Source organism: Etheostoma spectabile, unplaced genomic scaffold, assembly GCF_008692095.1.
Source record: "Etheostoma spectabile isolate EspeVRDwgs_2016 unplaced genomic scaffold, UIUC_Espe_1.0 scaffold00003724, whole genome shotgun sequence".
In the NCBI taxonomy this organism is placed as follows: Eukaryota; Metazoa; Chordata; class Actinopteri; order Perciformes; family Percidae; genus Etheostoma; species Etheostoma spectabile.
In genome coordinates this window covers 101,440-123,378 of record NW_022603066.1, presented here as the reverse complement: position 1 = coordinate 123,378, position 21,939 = coordinate 101,440, and the positions used below count along the sequence as shown (strand labels likewise).

General features: G+C 40.9%; 1 protein-coding gene across 2 annotated transcripts in view; it reads left to right on the top strand.

The window, feature by feature from the left end:
• The first annotated feature begins 3,688 nt into the window (after nt 1-3,688).
• marco (macrophage receptor with collagenous structure) overlaps nt 3,689-21,939 on the top strand; it is a 42,592-nt gene continuing 24,341 nt past the window's right edge. The window contains exons 1-5 of one of the 2 annotated variants that reach the window (XM_032507669.1): nt 3,689-3,896; nt 13,425-13,523; nt 13,680-13,837; nt 14,389-14,506; nt 14,972-15,034. In XM_032507669.1, the coding sequence (XP_032363560.1) occupies nt 3,788-3,896; nt 13,425-13,523; nt 13,680-13,837; nt 14,389-14,506; nt 14,972-15,034 (547 nt within the window). In that variant the 5' untranslated portion in view covers nt 3,689-3,787. The remainder of the gene's footprint in view (nt 3,897-13,424; nt 13,524-13,679; nt 13,838-14,388; nt 14,507-14,971; nt 15,035-21,939) is intronic. The other variant, XM_032507670.1, reaches the window with a different exon arrangement.

The window sequence follows — 21,939 nt, the reverse complement described above, 5'->3', positions numbered from 1 at the left end:
TGTCGGCGCTCGGGCCCTAATAATAATTCCTTCAGTTCCAATAGGGCCTTCGCCGCCTGTCGGCGCTCGGGCCCTAATTCTTCAGTTCCAATAGGGCCTTCGCCGCCTGTCGGCGCTCGGGCCCTAATAATTCCTTCAGTTCCAATAGGGCCTTCGCCGCCTGTCGGCGCTCGGGCCCTAATAATAATTCCTTCAGTTCCAATAGGGCCTTCGCCGCCTGTCGGCGCTCGGGCCCTAATTCCTTCAGTTCCAATAGGGCCTTCGCCGCCTGTCGGCGCTCGGGCCCTAATAATTCCTTCAGTTCCAATAGGGCCTTCGCCGCCTGTCGGCGCTCGGGCCCTAATAATTCCTTCAGTTCCAATAGGGCCTTCGCCGCCTGTCGGCGCTCGGGCCCTAATAAATGATACTGAGATTTGGTTATGGTTTAGTTCAACAAATTTCTTTTTAAAATATATTTTGATGTCCCTTTTTCCTCTCGAAAGTAGAGGAGGAGCAATCTCCTCTGCCTATAGCTTGTGAGTTTCTGTTTCCTTTCCTTGTGGTTTCATCTTGTATGTCTCTTCTCATTTCATTGCTATGGTGAGTCTGAAATCAAGTTTGATCTGAATTTAAGACTTGTAGGCTTATATCTTGATGAACCAACTATCACTTTACATTTGAATAATATTTGCACTAAGGGAAACCTGGCTACTGTCATGGCTTACCGGGACATTTGAATAGAATGAAACCCTCTTTAGTGTTACTTGTAACATATGCGCTTTTTCTTAGTAAAAAAGTAAAAAAGGCCTATTGTGTTTGAAAAGCTGAAATATTTGTACTACATTTAGAAGCTTAACTGCTATACATCGGTCCATCAATTGATTGCAACGTATTGTGTCAGCAACATCATCTTTATACTGCAATTTACCTTTAAACTCAGACTCATTTCTTTGCATCTCTTCAATGTTAAATACAATGTACTATTGATATGTTCGGCCACTTGGGGGCAGCAAGGCTTTTAGGTGAGTGAGTTCCCTTTTATCCACTGAACCATCTTTAACTTTCACACCATTTCTACACATTCATTTTTGTCCCTCCAAGTTTGAATCCAACCACACTTATCACACTCATCTACAACGAGAACAGTTTCGATCCCTACTTTTTATGGGGTCAAAACTGACTGCGTGAGAAAAATGAAAAGATGACATTTAATGAGAAATTAAGGCAGAGGCCAGTGTAAATTTAGATTAATTTAAGCTTACAAGAGGAAAAAGAAAGAAGACGTGATGTGACTTCACTTCTTCTTTTTCGTTTTCCTTCTCTTTACAACACTGCACCCGCCCGCCTATGTAAATACTGTATCACAGCCACAGAACAATGTATCAGTAAGACTGTATTAATAAAGACTGTTTCTCTGATTTCCACTATTTCCACTTTTTTATAATCAGTACATTGTTTTAATCAACCAACAATTCAGTTTCCCAAAAACATCTTCGGGCAGTTGATTAAAATACAAAGCTTAAAGTTAAAAGGCTCTAAGGGTTAATTGTAGATTAACTAATACATCCTTTTTACTCTTAGAGGAACAAACATTTCCTTTAGATTTCTATGGTTTATACTTTTATCAATGAGTGCGTTCAAACAAGTGATTTTTTTAAATTACACAGTAGGGAAATAAAATTGAATACCAAAACGAACACACAAATTGTTCAAACATTTCTTTATTTTATTGTTCTCTAAATTAAATTAATTAATTCATTGTCTGTCCTTGCTTTTCTGTGTGAACACCACACAAGCTTTTTCTGATGCTATGCCCCAATCAGCAGGATTACATAATTCATCTGTGCCTCACAAAACATTAGTTTTACGGAAAGATCATGGTTGGGGTAGGAAAAGGTACTTTGTTAAGGTTAGGGAACTATAATAACCCTTTCTTAAACCTATTTCCTCCGAGTAACATCAGCCAAGGGCAGCAAGCTGATAGTACGCTTAATGTCCATACTGCACAATTCAAACTATAAAACATTTATCTGTGTTGTTTACAATTTTTTTCCATTGGGATTGAGGTATTTTGAATATGCATGGCTAACAGATGGCACATTATTTGAAAGTGTAGTTTTTAATCATTAATAGCAGTGTGCTCACTCTTAAAGCAACATTTCGTAATGTTTGTATTTGTTGCGATTTGAAATACATCACTGCCGTAAATACAGAGAGCTGTATACGTGCATTTGTTATAAATACATTACAATCAATTCCATTCTTATCAAAAACTAGTGAGTCCACAACTTTACTAACAAAGCATAAAGCAAGTGTAACAGCACAACCAAGCTAAGACTAACTAGTCCAAACACAAGATTGCCAACTCTCTGTCTGTCACTATCACTATTTCTCTTCTTAGCTTCCTCCATGTCCTTTTCAGTCTCCTTACCTCTGCTATGATGTCCATAGTGGCTGAAGAACCAGGTGATGTAACAAAATCAGTTTTTCCCCGGTTTCAGCATAGCGCATAGCACAGCAAACTGTGTTAGCTAACTGACGGAAGCCACAATTACCAGTTAGCATTACGTTAGCAAAAATTATAGCTTTCTGTCCATCACCGAAATCAACTGAAAAGGTGACTATAGGTTTGGTCTTATAATTAGCTGCTTGTTCTCTGTGGCATTATTTAGTCTTTTATGAGTATTTTTTTCTTCTTTTGTTATTGTGACATTTTCATGTTTTATGAGTGAAACTCTTCCATAACTTTATACATTATAATGACATTGCTTGACATTGCTTGACATTGCTTGACATTTGCTTGCAATGTAGTGCTTTATAAATGAAATGTCTTTTCCTTGACTTGTCCCAGCAGTCTCCAGTGGCTGAGAGGAATACACAGTTCTGATAGTTTTAATGAAGGGAAGCAGAAGAGAAGTGTACTCAGACACACAGTATACTGCAGTAAGCAGACAGTTCTTTGAGATAAACATGATGACAAATAATTTTGATTCATGTAAATGTGAATACAAAGTTACAAAAACTGTTTACAATTTTAAATTTACCTGGTAATTTAATTTCCTGTATATCCGATGTTGGTTTCTTTTAACAATAACTGCAATCTTTCCCCAACCTTAACTAACTAGTGTTTGTTTCTAAATGTTATTTTATCCATGGTAGGTCAGAAAACATGTCTCAGTATTGAGACAGTATTGTCTCCTTCCTTGCAACGGTCGGTCTTTCCCTAACCATAACCAAGTAGTATTCTCCCCTGTACTTAGCCATGAATCACAGAGCTTTAATGATCATATGAGACATTTTGCAAGGAGTTCAGTAAATTTGTCACGTAATGTTGGGGACGTTTTGAACACCTAAAGTGTACTGAAAGGAGGCATTCCTGTACCATCTGACCCACACTGAGCACTTTGATATTTTGTTCTATATTGTGGAAAAATATAAAGTTCCTTTTTCTTTTGTGATGTAAGTTAATGTGTAGTTGCTTTAGCCTTGTGGACATGATGGTGAAGTAACAACAAACACATTGCTACTAATAATTTCACCAGTTCTAAAAGTGATGAAAAATACTGGACTTTACTTCTGTTACTGTTTTGCAAGGCCTTTTTGCATCCGTGGTTAGATTAACAACTTCCTCATTTTACTAACCAGCTGTAGTGCATGGGTGTTTTCCTGCTAAATTTTGGCCACCTCAGCTACCAGATCACAGTTCCTTCCCCTACGTCAATCAGTGTCCATTTGAGTTCTCTTATTGGGTTGTTCTGTTGTGTATAAGAGTTTCTGAAGTAGTTTCTGATTCTTGACACTAGAGAGCATGGAGACATCTGTTGACCAGACAAGGGAAGAAGTCTCATACACCCAGAGTAACCCACTGTTTGACATGTCACTCAGCAGGACTGATCTCTACAGTTTCCAGCCTGATGGTGAGTATTAAGGCAGACAGTACGAAACATTACATGTCATTTAGCTAATGCTTTTATCCAAAGCGACTTACAATTGCTATATACAGTTTGTCAGAGGTCGCTTGCCTCTGGAGCAACTAGGGGTTAAGTGTCTTGTTCAGGGACACATTAGTTGATGTATCACAGTGGGAACCAAACCCTGGTCTCCCACACCAAAGGCATGTGTCATATCCACTACGCCCTCACCAACCTTTGAAAGCACTTTGAGTTTCTATTCAGACTTTCAAACGGCTAATTATAGGGACCTCTGTCTTATTCTCTGTTTATATGGTTTGCATCTCTTAAGGGTAATTTCCTTTTCTTTTCAACCTATTTTCCTATGCATTTGTGTCTAATAGACTGATGTGAACAAAAATCTTTGAAATTGGTTCAGTATTGAGCGAGATCGCTGTGACTGGCCGATGCGAACTGAGCTGCAATGTAACCTAATGGGGCAATTGTGCACCGTAGATTTTTGTCCACTAAAAGTAAGGTAAGAGTAAGGAAGTAAAGGAATTCTAGGGTTGTGTTGAAAACAGATTTTCAGTGCCTCGGCATATATTTAAGCTAAATGATTTTGACAACGTGGATGAGGTCATTAGAATGCCCGTATTCATTTGAGCCATAGTATACGGACAGAGAGAGCAACCGAGTGAGAGAGAGAGTGATTTAGAAATCCCCCCCTTAAGAAGAGGGTTTAACCCTTGTATTGTCTTCATTTTCGGGACCCTCTCGTATCCCTCAGGTCAAACTGACCCGTGACTTATTTTGGGTTTTAAAAAATGAAATAAAATTTTACCTCATAATCTATTAACAAATATTATATTTATCTCAATTTCAAACAATTGAGATAATTTACTGTATATGTTTAGGGAATGCAATTAAAACAATTAGCAAGCAGCGATGAACGGGCCCTCGCTAACCTGTGCAAGTCGGGGTTACTGGCGGACGCCTCTCCTTGCGACTGTGCATTTGCGCGTCACTCATACACTGAAAATCGTGGCCAGTGAAAAGTGAACTACCTGCTGAGTTCAATGACACCTCACACAAGACTCTACGTCATACAGGTACTTTTCTGTGAAAGGGTGCGTGGCTGCATCATAAAGGGGCGGGTCAAACATCACCAATTAAAAACAAAGTCTTTGTTGAGTTCAATGACACGTCACACAAGACTGTACGTCATACAGTTCATTATCTGTGAAATGGGGCGTGGCCTTATCATAGGGGGGGTCAAATATCACCATTGAAGAAGGAACTCTCTGCTGAGTTCATTGATACCTCACACAAGCCTACACCTTAAATGGGTCACTAGTTATGTAAGGTGGTGTGGCTTAACCAATACCTCCACCAATGAAGAAGGAAGTTGAGTTTCATTGTGATGAAAGGGGGCGTGGTCGGAGTTGATGGGCGTGGTCTAATTATAGGGGCCGGCTCAGTGTCACATGTAGACCACACACACAATCGCACAAAATGGCCGCCCCGCCACGCTCTATGACGAAAAGTTTTTCTTTTAATAACTTTTCATTGTTAACATGTTAAGAAGACACACACCAAGTTTGAAGTTGATCGGATGAAAGCTCTAGGAGGAGTTCATTAAAGTACAACATGTGGAAATGGGCAAAATCGCACTAATTTCGAACATTCAATACAAAATGGCGGACTTCCTGTTGGGTTTAGGGGGGGGCTACAATGGAGTTTTATGTCCGTCCTGCCATGCTACATATGTGTACCAAGTTTCGTGACTCTACGTTAAATGTACTGCAGGGGCCCAATTTTCCTAAAATTGTAGCGAGCCATTTTTATGCGCCCATTCCCAAAACCATTAAAATACATACATTTTCACCAGACTTGATGCGACCCCCAAATATGGTGAGTTTTTGAATATGATAAGTCCCTCAAAAAGGCGATTCATTTGCCGGATAAAAGAAAGAATAATAATTCCTTCAATTCCAATAGGGCCTTTGCCGCTGTCGGTCATTATTCATGTTAAAAATCCACTATGTGATCATTCTTATCTTAACATAAACATATGTGGTCATATCCAGAATAATTTTCTGAAATGAGTCAGGAATACATGTTTATCACAGAATATAAGGTAAGGCCGTTGATTTTCAGGTAGAAAAAATGTACTTGTATCATTTTTCTTCTTGTAAAAATTTGAAATGGGTCAATTTAACCCAAATACCATACAAGGGTTAAGAAAATTACTGGATTAGCTGTTTTTTATTGGCCACTTGTGCATTTCCTTTTGTAATAAAAAATCTTACTCTAAATCCACATTCTCCAAAATAATATTAAGTTATGCTCATAGCTAGCTCTCATTTAACACTTTACTAAGTTTGAATGTTACTCCAATAATAATTTAATGAATTAGGACAACTTCACAAGAAATATTGTATAAGCCAAGGGCATTGACCCAGCCCACCTCCTACTTATTATATAATGTATGTATGATTAGTTGATCATCAGGACATTAATTGGCAATAACTTTCCTAATTAATTTATCATTCAAGTAATTTCATGAACAAAAACGCAAAATCCCTGATTATAGCTTCTTAATTTGGAAAATAAATGATTTTCTTGGTCTATGGGAGTGTAAAAATGTAAAAAAATGTAAGGTTCAATATTTAATACAGACAGCAAGAGTTTAATGGCTTGCTGCAGTCCTAATTCAAAATACTGGAGTAAGCCATCTCCCCCGGCCCCTCCTCCCTAGCGTGGAAGTTGCAGGGGTTTCCAGGTTGCGAACGCTAAACCCAACGTCCCACAGTGTCAATGTTTGCTAGATGCTAGTCTCGCATTGCCAGACATTACTCCACAGCGCAGGGGAGTTGCAACGTACTGCTGTTTACATTTTTTATCGGGTAAACATAACAACAATGACCGCTAAAAAAGACTGCAACCTTGTGGGGCTTTGTCCCAAACTGACAATTCAATTCAATTCAATTTTATTTATAGTATCAATTCATAACAAGAATTATCTCAAGACACTTTACAGATAGACCACACTCCGGAATTTACAAGGACCCAACAGTTCTAGTTTCCTCCAGAGCAAGCAACAGTGCGACAGTGGCGAGGAAAAACTTCCTTTTAGGCAGAAACCTCGGTCAGACCCAGGCTCTTGGTAGGCGGTGTCTGACGGGCCGGTTGGGGTTAGAATGAAGAGTGGCAATAACAAAAATAGAAAAAATTAGTAGTTTGTAGCAGTTCTTTGTGGTAGTTCATGGCATAGCAGGACGCTGTGCAGCATTACAAGGCACAGCAGGACGTAGCAGGACGTAGCAGGACGTAGCAGGGCACCACAGTGTAGCAGTTGAACATGGCATCACAGAACGTGTAGCGGAACCATGGCAATAGCTGCTACCCTGATTTCGGAGCCTCTCTGATCCAAGGGAACATGCTGGGGAAAAAAGAACATAAGGACTCCGGGGAATGACTCCCCAGAAATAGGTTAGTAACAAGCATTTCTGGGACATGGATGCACATAAATGAAAAGATGGAAAGATAGAGGAGAGAGGAGCTCAGTGTATCAAAATAAGTCCCCAGCTGTCTAAAACTATTACAACAAAACCAAGAGAGACGAGGTAAAGAGAGCTCCAGCCCGGCCGGGCCAGAACTCTCCCCAACCGGATCGGGCTGTATGCCAAGTCTCCCTTTGGTTCTATTATATTCTTGATTATATGTTAGATAAATCTGAAAACTATGTGACTAGCTACTACTCCCTAACAATATTCGATTCTATGCCCTAACTAGTGTATCAAAATAAGTCCCCAGCTGTCTAAAACTATTACAACAAAACCAAGAGAGACGAGGTAAAGAGAGCTCCAGCCCGGCCGGGCCAGAACTCTCCCCAACCGGATCGGGCTGTATGCCAAGTCTCCCTTTAGTTATATTATATGATAGATAAATCTGAAAACGCTGGGAGCGTAGTTCTCTCCTAGGGTTGTAAGGTACTATAAGCTCTTTAAGATAAGATGGAGCCTGACCATGAAGAGCTTTGTAGGTGAGAAGAAGGATTTTAAATTCTATTCTAAATTTTACAGGAAGCCATGCAGAGAAGCTAAAACAGGAGAAACGTGATCTCTTTTCCTGGTTCCTGTCAGAACACGTGCCGCAGCATTCTGGATCAGCTGTAGAGTCTTTATGGATTTTTTCGAGCAGCCTGATAACAGAGAATTGCAGTAATCCAACCTAGAAGTAACAAATGCATGGACTAGTTTTTCTGCATCATTTTAGACAGGATTCCTGATTTTTGCAATATTACGTAGGTGAAAAAAGGCGATCCTGAAATTTGCTTTAAATGGGAATTAAAGGACATGTCCTGATCAAAGATGACTCCAAGATTCTTCACTGTGGTGCTGGAGGCCAGGGTGATGCCATCCAGAGTAACTATATCTTTGGATAGTGCGTCACGAAGGTGCTTGGGTCCGAGAGCAATAACTTCAGTTTTATCGGAGTTTAACATTAGAAAATTACAGGTCATCCAGTTTTAATATCTTGAAGGCACGTTTGAAGTTTAGCTAACTGATTAGTTTCATCCGGCTTGATTGAAAGATATAATTGAGTATCATCTGCATAACAATGAAAGTTTATGGAGTGTTTCCTAATAATACTGCCTAAAGGAAGCATATATAAAGTGAACAGGATTGGACCGAGCACAGATCCTTGTGGGACTCCATGACTAACGTTGGCGTGCACAGAGGATTCATCGTTAACATTAACAAACTGAGATCGATCTGATAAATAAGACTTAAACCAGCTTAGAGCAGTCCCTTTAATGCCAATTAAATGTTCCAATCTCTGTAATAAGATATAATGGTCAATGGTATCAAATGCAGCGCTAAGATCTAATAACACAAGTACAGAGATAAGTCCTTTGTCTGAAGCAATTAGGAGGTCATTAGTAATTTTCACAAGTGCTGTCTCTGTGCTATGATGAACTCTAAATCCTGACTGAAAATCCTCAAATAAGCTGTTGCTATGCAGAAAGTCACACAGCTGTTTGGCGACTGCTTTCTCAAGAATCTTAGAGAGAAATGGAAGGTTGGATATAGGTCTATAGTTGGCTAAAACATCTGGATCAAGGTTTGGCTTTTTCAGAAGAGGTTTAATTACAGCTACTTTAAAGTGCTGTGGTACATAGCCTGTTAATAAAGACAAATTGATTATATTTAGTAGTGAAGTGTTGACTATGGTAAAACTTCTTTAAGTAGCCTAGTCGGGATGGGATCTAAGAGGCAGGTTGATGGCTTAGATGAAGAAATAATTGAATTAAATTGATAAAGATCAAGTGAAGCAAAGCAGTCAAAACATGTATCTGGTTTTACAGCTGTTTCTAAGGTTCCTGAGTTTAGAGATAAGTCAGTGCCAGTTAAAGGCAGGTCTTGGTGAATTTTGCTTCTAATAGTTATAATTTTATCATTGAAGAACCTCATAAAGTCGTTACTACTAAGAGCTATGGGAATACTTGGCTCAGTAGAGCTGTGACCTTCTGTTAGCCTGGCTACAGTACTGAAAAGAAACCTGGGGTTGTTCCTATTTTCCTCTATCAATGATGAGTAGTACGCTGCTCTGGCATTACGGAGGGCCTTCCTATACGTTTTAAGACTATCTTGCCAGGTTAAACGAGAATTTTCCAGTTTGGTGGAGCGCCAGATCTTCTCAAGTTTCCGCGATATTTGCTTTAATTTGCGAGTTTCAGTGTTATACCATGGAGCTAACCTTCTTTGTTTTATTATCTTCTTTTTTAGAGGGGCAACAGAGTCTAGAGTCATTCGTAGCGAGCCTGCTGCACTATCAACAAAATGATCGATTTGGGAGGGACTAATAGCATAGGAGTCCTCCGTTACTTTGGGACTTGGTAATGAATTAAATGCTAACGGAATCGTATCCTTAAATTTAGCTACAGCACTATCAGATAGACATCTTGTATAGGATGTTTTGCCTAACGGCGTGTAGTTCAGCAGTATAAACTCAAAAGTTATCAAACAGTGGTCAGATAGGAAGGGATTCTGTGGGAACACTATTAAATGTTCAATTTCAACACCATATACCAGAACAAGATCGAGGGTGTGGTTAAAACGGTGAGTCGGTTTATGTACACTTTGAGAGAAGCCAATGGAATCTAATAGAGAGATAAACGCAGTGCTAAGGCTATCATTCTCATCGTCCACATGAATATTAAAATCCCCTACCATAATAACTTTGTCCGTTTTTAGCACTAAGTTCGATAGAAACTCTGCAAATTCGGATAAAAATTCAGAGTATGGACCAGGTGCTCGGTACACTATAACAAATAGAACTGGTTGCATTGATTTCCAACTTGGGTGTGAAAGACTAAGAACAAGACTTTCAAATGAGTTATAATTTAGTTTAGGTTTAGAGCTAATTAGTAGACTGGAATCAAAGATAGCTGCAACTCCACCTCCTCGGCCTGTGCCTCGAGGAATGTGAGTATTAATATGACTGGGGGGGGTGGACTCATTTAGACTAACATATTCTCCATTACTCAGCCAGGTTTCAGTAAGACAAAATAAATCAATATTAGAATCTGATATTAATTCATTTACTAGTACCCCTTTAGAAGAGAGAGATCTGATGTTTAAGAGTCCACATTTAATTCTCCTATTCTTTTGAACTATTGCACTTGTGGTTTTAATTGTTATGAGGTTTTCATGCACAGCTCCTCTTCTGTTTACCTTTGATTTAAATAATTTTAATGGTCGGGGGGCAGACACCGTCACTACGCCAACGTGAATAACAATCTTGCTGTATTTACGTTTATCCTTAGCCAGCAGTTTCAGATAAGACTCAACGTCGCCCGCTCTAGCCCCCGGGATGCACTTAACTACGGCCGCCGGCTTCGCTAACTTCACGTTTCTCAGAATGGAGCTGCCGATAACCAGAGTTGGTTTCTCAGCGGGGGGGTTGCTGAGTGGGGAAAATCTGTTAGAAACGCTAACAGGCTGGTGGCGGTCCGACGCCTTGGAAAGCTTACGACTGTCTCTTCCTCGTCCTCGCACAGTAACCCAGCCACTATGTCCTGGCTGCTCCGGAGTTCGCGAGGAACTACCAGAGGCTAACTCAGGCTCAGGCCGGCCCGTGCTGACTACGGGGGGAGGTTAGCTACAGTAACTGACGACTGATCTGTCATGGTGCGGATCCGGACTTCTAACTTACTAAGCCTCGCCTCCACGTCCAAAAATAAACTACACTTGTTACACACGCCATCACCGCTAAAGGATGCAGAGGAGTAACTAAACATCTCACACACCGAGCAGGAGAAAGTCGGAGAGGGGGCCGACATAACTAACTGCTAAGCTAAAGTCGTTAGCAGCTAAGCTAAAGTAAGGTAGCGTTAGCTACCAAGCGTTAAAACAGCTGTTATTTAACAAAAGTCGCTAAAAAATGAGAAGATATGTGAGTGCTTAGGCAGAACTGCTATAAGAATAAGTGTTTAGCGGACAGTTAGCCGCTGTAATAGCAAATCTAACAAACTGAACTGGTATGTCGTGAGCAGCAGAGCAACCAACACGCAACCAACACACAGGCACAGGAAACGGAAATGAGTCAGGTACGCTTACCGTAATGCCGGACATCCACATGTAAATGAACAAACAAGTCACCCTTGATGTCACTGCAACAGCCGCTAAAAGACAGTGACCTTGCGGTCATCTGTACCTGAGTCACAGTCACCGTCTGTCGGCTATGGCCGCTGAACAAAAGCGGGGAAACAATTTTGACGGGGCACGTTTTCTGTCCTATACACTAAATTACACATTATTGTTGTATGCCAGTTTGTAACAACGTTGCTTGGTCCTTCAGTAACATTAGCGGTTAGTGCATGTTAGCATGGCAGCGATCACTTCACTGGCTGTGTCTCAGATTTTTTGCGAGTATAGTTTAATGCATGTAAACATGAATGTTGATATGAGTGAAACTGCCCATCCATACTAAATTAGCTGTAACCCTTACCTATGTTCAAGAGGATATTAGCCAACTTGGCGTCCTTTTGGGCTCTAGGCTGGCTCCATCTTTTAAATGCTTCTCCAATATTTACCCATGTTTTACCACGTCTCTTGTCATGCAACTGTTTAGAAAGATGAGTGTTAAATACATTTGTCGTAATCTAGTTGTCGTAGTGATCTGTTTTAAACCATACTGTATTATTACACCGGTGATAAGACCAAAATAATATTATTAAAATAAAGAAAGTATTACCATGATAACATCTAAATAAATGTCGATAGTAGCATTATAGTTTTAAAAATATCAATAAATTTCCAAGCAATACAACTTACTTGTCCAAAATAGACCAAAATAATAACAATAAAACACTATACTGTATATAAACCATGATAAGATCTCGTGAATAAATGTTGATTAAAACAGAGGTTATTGGGCTAAAAATATCAAAAGTGACACAGATTTTCGGGGCCGTGTTGCTATACACATTAATGGTGAGGGATTAACATGATTGTCTATCTGACAACCCCCCCCCCAATCAAAAAACAATGCTTGAGGTACAACTATTTTGTTGGAACCTGACAACAGGGGTCCTTGACCATGCGTCAGACATTTTACGAGGAGGGAGTGAGGCAGTGTTGTACCAGTTCAGATTTTTGTTCTGCAAGTTACAAGCTGTCACATTTAACACCACATTTACCTCCTTCCATTACCTCTGCCCATTTCTCCTGGTGTATCGGGTACCTTTTATTGCAGCACCTGGTTTATATACATTGTTTAGACAGGGTAGAACACTGCCTATTGTATGTTCAGCCAAACAAACCACTCTCTGCAGGGCCTTGCAGTCCTGTTTGGTGCTGTTTCCGTACCATGCCAGGATGTCAGGACGCTCTCAATGATGCAGGAGTAGAAATTCCCCAGTGTTTAAGGGGGTACCCGCAATTTCATCAGGCATAATAAATAAGGAGTGAGGGTTTGGCAAATTGCACTTACAGTGTGAACATTTGGCAACTTACAACAAAACCTTCCCATGATGTTAATTGAAAATGTAATTCACATATATAATTTTACAAAACCTATTTGCTGTTGTAACTGAATTATATATAAACATAATTGTTGCAGCTGCTTGAAATATGGCAAGATCCACTCTAAGCCACGTCAATGCAAATTACATATTTCTCTAATTTATAGGACTTGATGACTCACATTCACACAGACCTGCACCTCTGAAACCTTCACACGGGACAGTAGTTAACCTATCAATCATAACTATTTTGGTCTAGTGTCAGTTTCTTGACTTTTCTGCCAAACAAAAGATACCAATTTCCATTCCCCCTAGGTTTTCATTGTGAGTGACAGTTGACATTTTCCACTGGTTGTCCAAATGTTTCATGCTCGGAGCATTGCAAATTTAAGCAGTTGCATCAGCTGGACGAACCAGGCTACGTTTTTGTCCCCTGAAATGACTTTCTCAAGATGGAAGTTTGCTGCAGGAGATTAGTCCTATTTTGGTGTTTTAAATTCAGTTTCCTGTATGTGTTTCAGATCTGAAGCCAGCGAAGCCCAGAAGACAGTGGTGTTTTAATGTGATTGTTGTTTATCTCATCTTGCAGACTGCCCTTAATGCCTTTCTCATTTATAAAGGTACAACTGCTTACAAATTATTGTTATAATTTTTTTTCATGTTATAAATGAAACAGAATCAAGATTATTTTTTATACCTGTCTTTATGTACTGAAAATGTGAAGTGAATAAAGTTACTGATGAACTATATTTGTTACTTTTCCCCCTCTGCCCCAGTTTTTAAGTTGGAGTCTCTACTGTCTAACCCCAGGTTGGAGAGGCTGACGTCCAATCAGATCCCTCTGGACTTTGATGACAACATCCCAACTCTCCTCTACAACAACAGTCAAGAAACCAAGACCCTTAGGGGGGACTTGTGGGCCCTGAAGAGCCAGGTCCTCCAGATGTTTATATGTAACATTTTACTAAACATAGCTTCTGGAAAAAGCTTCAGTCCAGGTTCAATTCAGTTCAAATTTAGTTTAGTTTTAAATTGACTTTAGCTCTGTTTACATTACAACTATTCAGCTAGAATTAATTAGCTTTAAATTTGCCAAACTATAAACGGCCACATGCAAGTGCAACCTGTTAGTGCAAAAGGTGCAACATGTAAATGCAATTTTTATGTTTTAGCCATCATCTTCTTAGCCAAGTTGCAGTCAGAACAGATGTGTTTTTAGCCTGCAGCAGCAGATGTATAGACATTCAGCTGTCATGGTGTCAATGGGGAGCTCGTTCTACCATTTAGGAGCCCAGAGAGGATGACATTTAAACATATGCTGGAAGGTAGCTGGGCCTGATTTGTTCACGGCATGTCCCTCAGCAAGTACTAGTGTCTTTAAGCGGATGTGGCCAACAACTGGTAACCAGTGAAGGGTTACCTCGGAGGAGCGGTGTAGTTTGAGAGAAATAACCCTAACCCTGCTGTTTTTGGCCATGACAACAGATCAACAGCCTGTGCGGAGAGGATGGTCAGTTTCACAGGCTGCAGTCTGACCTGAACCTACTCAACACCAGCACCCTTATCCTGGAGAGCAAAGTGACGACCATCAGCCTCAAACCGGGTAGGATCATAGAAATGTTTCAAATTACTACTTTTGATCAATTTCCAGTCTAGCCCCCAATTTGTCATAACCTAAGCCATGACAATAACTGGAAAGAGACACAAAAAGCCACAAAATTAAAGATTATAAGTTTGACCTAAACACAGGTATGAATCATACCGTGGGGATCAGACCCCCGGTGCAGGTTCTAGCTGCTAAAGCCGTTTTCTTTAAGTAGCTAGCAGCTATCCACTAGCCCGTTGTGTCCCTGCCCCTGGAGTTTGTGCTGGCTCTGGTCCCTCTGAAATTTGAGGTCTAGTCCCTGCAGTGCAACCAATAGTGGCTAAGTAGTGACAGTGCTCAGTGGTAATTATACATGGTACACAGTAAATGTAAATGGACTGTTCTTATATAGCACTTTTCTAGTCTTAACAGTAAAAATGCAGAGTTTATCAACCAAAGCAATTCTCTTGCATATGTCCCCAGGACCTCCTGGTACTCCAGGTACAGATGGAGCGCACGGTATTCCAGGCACACCAGGACTGAAAGGTGAGTCAACCTTAAGCGTTTACAAAATGAAGTTAGAAATGGGGCGGCTGTGGCTCAGTGGTAGAGCGGTTGCCTGCCAATCGGAAGTTTGGTGGTTCGATCCCCGCCCCTGCAGTCATTGTCGAAGTGTCCTTGGGCAAGATACTGAACCCCGAGTTGCCCCCGGTGCTGCGCATCGGAGTGTGAATGTGTGTGAAAGTTTATCTGATGAGCAGGTGGCACCTTGTACGGCAGCCCCGGCCACAGTGTGTGAATGGTGAATGTTCCCTGTAGATGTAAAAGCGCTTTGAGCAGTTGTTAAGACTGGAAAAGCGCTATATAAATACAGCACATTTACAAATTAGAGTTAATAAGTCAAGTATGAGAAGTGTGGTGATGTTTAGCAACCAAGGATCTCAACAATAACCACATTCTGTGACCTGATAGAGTTATTCAGAAAGAGAATTAAATGTGTAACCCTGATAGAGCCTTGCTCAAACCTCTGAGCTAATAAAACGTCACCAAAGTTTCTCGATGTGAAAAGTTAATTTTGTTACAATTGATTAAGCAAAGGTGCATATGAGTATAGCATGAGGGATTAGTGTCAGGTTCATAACACTTTAACTTACTAAATAAACACGGTCAAGCAAGAAAAGAGACTCAGACGGCAAATTAGCAGTTTGATAGACAATTGCAAGAGGGAAGGTCACGCGAAGAGCCTCCTATCTGCAGCAAGGCTCTGGTGGAACTTCAGCGATTTCTCTGCAGCTCTGTCTCTTTATTCACAATTGTTGAAACATGGACATCTGTTATTTGGGTTATGCCTATGTTGAGAAAAACCAGGGCAAAGTGCAGGTCGCTTGAGCGAAGTATACTCTGAGTGACCTCCAAAGCTAAGATATTTACTGCTTGTGATATTCAACAGTGAGACATTTATGACCTCTTGTAAGAAACAGCAGCAACACAGAAAAAGAGGGAGAGCAAAGAGAAACACAGTATTGTTAAATGTGCATATAAGATTATAAAATATAATAAGCATGTAACAACATATGACAAGCAAGATATGAATATATATAATAAGTATGAAAGTTATAATATTTTAAGACACTACTACAGAGAAATATGAAATAAAAATGAATTTCTCTGTCATTTCCCTCCTGTTGTACATTTATCAAACATCAGCAATTATCTGTCCAGTTTATGGTTTTCAATAATCACATCAACACATGTACTCACAGGAAGGTTGTACATCAAGGAGAAGGCGAAAACCTTTTCTTCTGAAAGGGAAAATTCCTTCTCGACCCTCCCTTAGGAGCGGCCGCCCTTTTGGCCAAGATAAGGTCAAAAGTTTGTTTACAGTTGGTTTAATATATCATCATATTGCTTTGGGCCACATTCATTATATTGGTCAGATTTAGCTCTATCATATCTGGTTAATAAATGCACCCCCACAACCACAGACAGAAAACAGAAAACAAGAATACATTTGTGTCATACACCATGTCTTTCTCTTCCTGTGTTCTTCCATCGTCACAGCGAATGCTGTGCCCTTCAGGAAAGTGCTGTGTGTGTGTGGGGGGGTGGCTGGGCGGTGCAGTACCGCTGTGGTGCTGGTATCGTGGACTTCTTCTGGTATCAGAGGTTTGTCCACCAGCACGTGACACACCGTCGGAGTCAGTCTTTACCACTGCCTCATTTCTGGTGTGTGTCGTGTTGCAACGTTGGTGACACAGAACGCCATCCGTCAGGTCACGGATTTCCGGGCGTCTGGCGGGACTGGCTTGTCCTCCGGTACTGGAACCCTCTTGCAGTGTGATGCGTGGACCTGCATCGTCCTCTTCAGCAACCTTCACTGCTGTGGGTGACCAGAAGAACCTGGGAGAGACCTTGCCAGTGTTTGAACTGCCAGTTCTTCCTCCTGAAGTTTCTCACGACCACGAAATCTCCAGGCTGCAGCATGTGGAGCGGTCCTCCAGCTGGGTAGGGCAAGGCAGCAGAAACCTGGATTCTTATGTCAGAGAGAGCAGAAGACAGTTGTACACCCTACTCTAACATCTCATGCTCACACAGAGCCCAGAAGCTCTAGAAGCTTCTAACCCTCACACAGGGTGGTCTGCCAAAAAGGGTCTCAAACGGAGGTTACTGCGCGTTCTTACCCTCATTCCTAGTACGTAGTTTTGTTCTTATCTCTTGACAACCGACTTTTTCCCCTCTGACGGTGTGAGATCAACAAATTTCATCATGATATGCTCAAATGCCCGCTTTACAAAATTTACCCTTTATGCAAATGTTGTGAAGACCATGTTGTCATTAACAATAATAGCCCTTGCCCCTTTGGCACATGGCCCTGCCCATGCTATTATTACCCATTTTGATCTCACATTTCCCTGTGGATTATCATTACTATTAAAAAAAAAACATTTTAAGTAAGAATTGAAACCTTTGAAGGTGTGAAACACCTTCTGCTCCTCCCATTTGAGACATGGCCCCCGCCATGGCTCATCTTAGCTACCAATTCTTAGGTAAGCAGGGCCCGTCATCTCTCTGATATAGGCCCCTAACACAAGTTGCACCATCTAACAGCCATACATCCTTCTCAGTCTGGGGAAGTTTTCTTGCATGTTTTTGCTTTGTGCCCCTCTGCTGCCAGGTGACACTAAAAATGTAATAGCGTAATAGTTAATCTCTCAAGGCTCTCTCTCTCAGAGCTTCATTATAGACTGTTGGACTGTCAACAAATACTTGTCCTAAACGTGTGAAAATTTATGCCTTACCATCCAACAGGAATGCAAACCAGAATTGGCTGTCTTTGTCCACTGGAACACTGAAAAAAAACAATAGACAAACAAACAACAGAAAAATATTGTGCCCCCCTGGAATTCCTTGAAGAATAGCCTAGTGTACGGTATGGTACGTTGGGTGCACGTGCGTGGACCGCTGCATTTACTGCTTTTGAGGTCCTGAACAAAACGCCATTTGAGCGGTTTCCCCTTATCACGAATTTTCTTGACAGGGAAAATAGGCGTGCGACATGGAACAATAACTCCTGCTTTCAATAGAGAGTTAAAGACCGGTCGGATTCCATCTTGTTTCAGAGGCTACTGATAATTTTTGGGCCTGAAGTCTGTGCGCGGTTTGATGACATCAGGCTGACAATTGTTCTGAGATTTATCACATTTATGCGCTTCCCACAGGTGCGTCGGCACTTGGGACAGCAATGGTGAGATCTCTGTGGGGGAAACATTCACAGCTTAATCAAAAAATGTGTGTGTGTGTGTGTGTGTTTGCCAGGTTCTTTCCGCTGGAACACACACTGCGCGCGGCGGTCACATCGTGTGACAAAAGCTTCCGATACACTCCCGTGGAAAGGGAGGTGTTAACGTCCCCCTCCACGGTTTCAGTCCAGTCAGTCATCTGGTCACAGTCTAGGACAAAGTGTCCCAAGTTTTTCCACTGATCTGTGGGAGGTTAGACAAAAGAGAGATATGAACTTATGAGTGCTGGATTCTGAAAAACATTCTCTTCTTATCAAGGTTACTTCTACTGCACATCTATATTCAAGCCAGTACATGTAAGCACACTCAAGCTCATCTGTATCTTCTTCGAAAAAAATCTTCAACAAACGTCCTCTGTTTCTGATGAGACAAAATAAGTGGAATGTAAGTTTAGTTCTGACATGAAGTCAGCAAGGGGTTAAATCACATCTCTGGCCTCATGCAGCAGGCCTGCAGCCTGACCCAGAGAGAGATATACCACTGAAAAAATCAGCTAAGATGTGTGTGTGTGTGTATGTGAAAACATAGTCAGACTGGCTGTGACTTCTAATCTCACAACCTTGAGACCTGTAGGAGTTTGAGATAACTCCTCTTCCGAACATTAGATCCCTACCTAACAAATTCACTGGACACAGGAGAGAGCAAAAAACATTTTTCCCTTCTCTCCTGCTCTGAATCATTTAGATCCCTATGTACACACATCCATGGGAGATAAAAATTTCTGGGACAATTGCTCCACTTGCACCCCTTTAAAGAACTACTCTACTAGGAAGCTTTTGATTTGCAAAATAAAGATTTTTGGACATAATTTGCACATAATTTGTAAACCGAAATAAACCAAAAACTCTACATCCCTTCCCTACACCTTTAAGATCGTAGTAGCCAAATCATACACCTCAGATAAAAACATTGCATAAGTAGAAACACCTTCTACAAGTTTTTCTTTCCCTAGGTGACAATATTGCGTCTAGAATTCTCCCTATCGTGTGAGGAAGAGTGTGATGTTTATGGGCTGTAGCTGTGAAAGCTTTTACTTCATTGCAAGCAGATTAGTTAGTGTGTGTTTTTTGCTTTTTCACTTCCCTTATCCGGTGCAGACTGGCTCAGACTCTCCACCACTCCCGTTCCCCTCCTCCCTTTCGTCCGCCCGTTGCTGGCTGTAGGTGTAATACCCAGCTGGGGGACCCCTCGGTTGTCGTTCCCCTTCTTGTTTTGGGGATGGGCATTCGTCTGCCCAGTGACCTCTTCCTCCACAGTTGAGACATGTGTCTCGGTCCACTGCTGGCCTTTGCCCTCCACCTCGCCCTCTGCCTTTCCTCTCGCTTCGCCTTTGCTTTTGCCCCCCCCTCTCAAGCCAATGTTGACACTGTCAAAGTTATTTTTCTTCTTTTCAGCTTGTTCCGCTGATTTGTAGCATTGGATGACCGTACCTGATGCTGCTGTTAATGTCAGATGTAGGTGGGGGAGAGGCCGTGGCTGCTTGTAGAGAGAGAGCGTGCAGCGAGGTGGGGGCTGTGTGGGATCTGTTCCACTTCTGGTTCTCGCTTCCGGGGGAGACACGGACAGTGTTTCTCCCTTCGGCCTGGATGTTGGAGAAGGGTAGGGTGGTGGTGGGTCGAGCAGCTGATCGCCATCTTTAAGACTCGGATAGAGGGAAAATGCATTAGTGACAGTGTTTATATCTCCTTTCTGTGTTTCAACAGCATTACCTGTTCCCTCCTTAGTAACTAGTTGTTTTTTTCTGTTTCCTTTCTCTACGAGTGGCTTCTTTTATCCACTGACTAAAACATTCTTTGTTTTTTTTCTATTTGAATCAGATCTTGGGTGCTAATCGTCTTTCCCCCTCTCAATAATTTTTCTTTTTCGTCTAAATCCTGTTTTAGCAGGATTTGGAAGTTTAACTGTAACTTAAAGAACCATGTTCAGAAAACCTGTGTTTTGTTGTCCTAATAAACCAAGCATTCTAAAGCCTGTGGACCATGGTTCGTCATCATTCCATCCACTACCGGCCCTGAAGAAACGTGTGATTTTGTGCTCTTGTTATACATTTCCAAAAACAGTTAACAAGCAGCCGAAGTACTTCTTTTACGTATAATCGTCACTATACGGCCTAGTTTAGTTCTCGGTAAACTTTGCGGGAAAACCTGCAAACAGCTGTAACTCCATTTAAGCTACAATGACTGTTTATCTGTGATAGATTTCTTTTCGATGAAAATCCTGATAAGCAGCTATGATATCTGTTTATCTGTATGATTTAGAAATCTATTCGTCACCCCGTTCTAGTCCGTATTGGATGAAATGATGTCAATTGGCTCTTTTTCTCTGTCATACCAAACAACCTGGGTGACAAAAAAAAAAAAACTTTTTCTCCTGTTTTGTACACACACAACCCAAAATTTCCCAAAACAAAAGATAGACTTTCACCGACTACCGTCAGTGGAACCACGGCCAATATCTGTCCCACAAAGTGTCTCAATATCCAATTCAAATTGTTTATAGGCAAAACTTCAACTTAAATGAAACTGCAACTTACCCCCGCTGTTTGAAATTGCTTCCTTTTCGTTTGGACTTCAGAGTGGGATCAGCGAGCCCTCCGTGGTTCCTGACCCTTTTTTAATTATATTTTTATATTATATAAACATTTTAATATAAAAATAATATTTTTATATTATTTTTTATTCTATACCTGGACCTTTGTCTTTTACAGTACATTCTGTACCTGGAATTTTGTCTTTTATAGCACATTTTGTAGCTGGTCCCTTTTTTAATTCTTTCCCTTTTTACTTTCTCTCAATCTCTGTCTCTGCCTGCTCTAGTAGGCTAAACCATTCACAGACGCTAATCTGTGCTTTCCATCAAAACCATACTCATCTACCCATTCTTTCACAAATTCTATGCTTTCCGGGAAGATTTTTTCCATAAATTTCACATCTTTAGGGACTTTTACACTCTGTTTCTGACCCATATCTCCTCCCAAATTTACTTCACAACTCTCAAATCCCACAATAAAAAGCTGCACTGCACCAACCTGTTGCATTGGTCTAAGCAAAATCCCACAAAGAACCACAAGTTATCACAATAAACCGCTGTGCAGCACCAACCTTATTGTATATATATATATATTTTTTTTTTTTCAAACAAATAGTAAATGGTCACAAACAACACAACAACTCGCTATGAATCAACACACATAGCGTAACAACAAAAACACAAAACAGTAACCCGCTATGAATCAACACACATAGCGTATCAGACAACAACCCGCTATGAAAAGACACACATAGCGTATCAGACAACACAAAACAATAACCCGCTATGAATCAACAAACATAGCGTCACAGCAAAAAACACAAAACAGTAAAAACACAAAACTAATTCACAGAACAACAAACAAACAGAATCACAAGATAGCGCTATCAATAAAGCATGTGATCACCCTGCCGAACTTCTGAAATTATTCAGAATGGCCTCTAGACATTCCCGTTTCCCCGCTCGGGGAAAAATGTCGCATTGAAAATATCAACTGATATTTCCCTGTTATCACCTCAGCTGTGTCCCAGACCGAAAATAAACACCAACTTTACACTTACTTCAAGCTTTATATCTGGCCCCAGGCAACAGAATATATTACTCAATATGGTCCCAGACCGT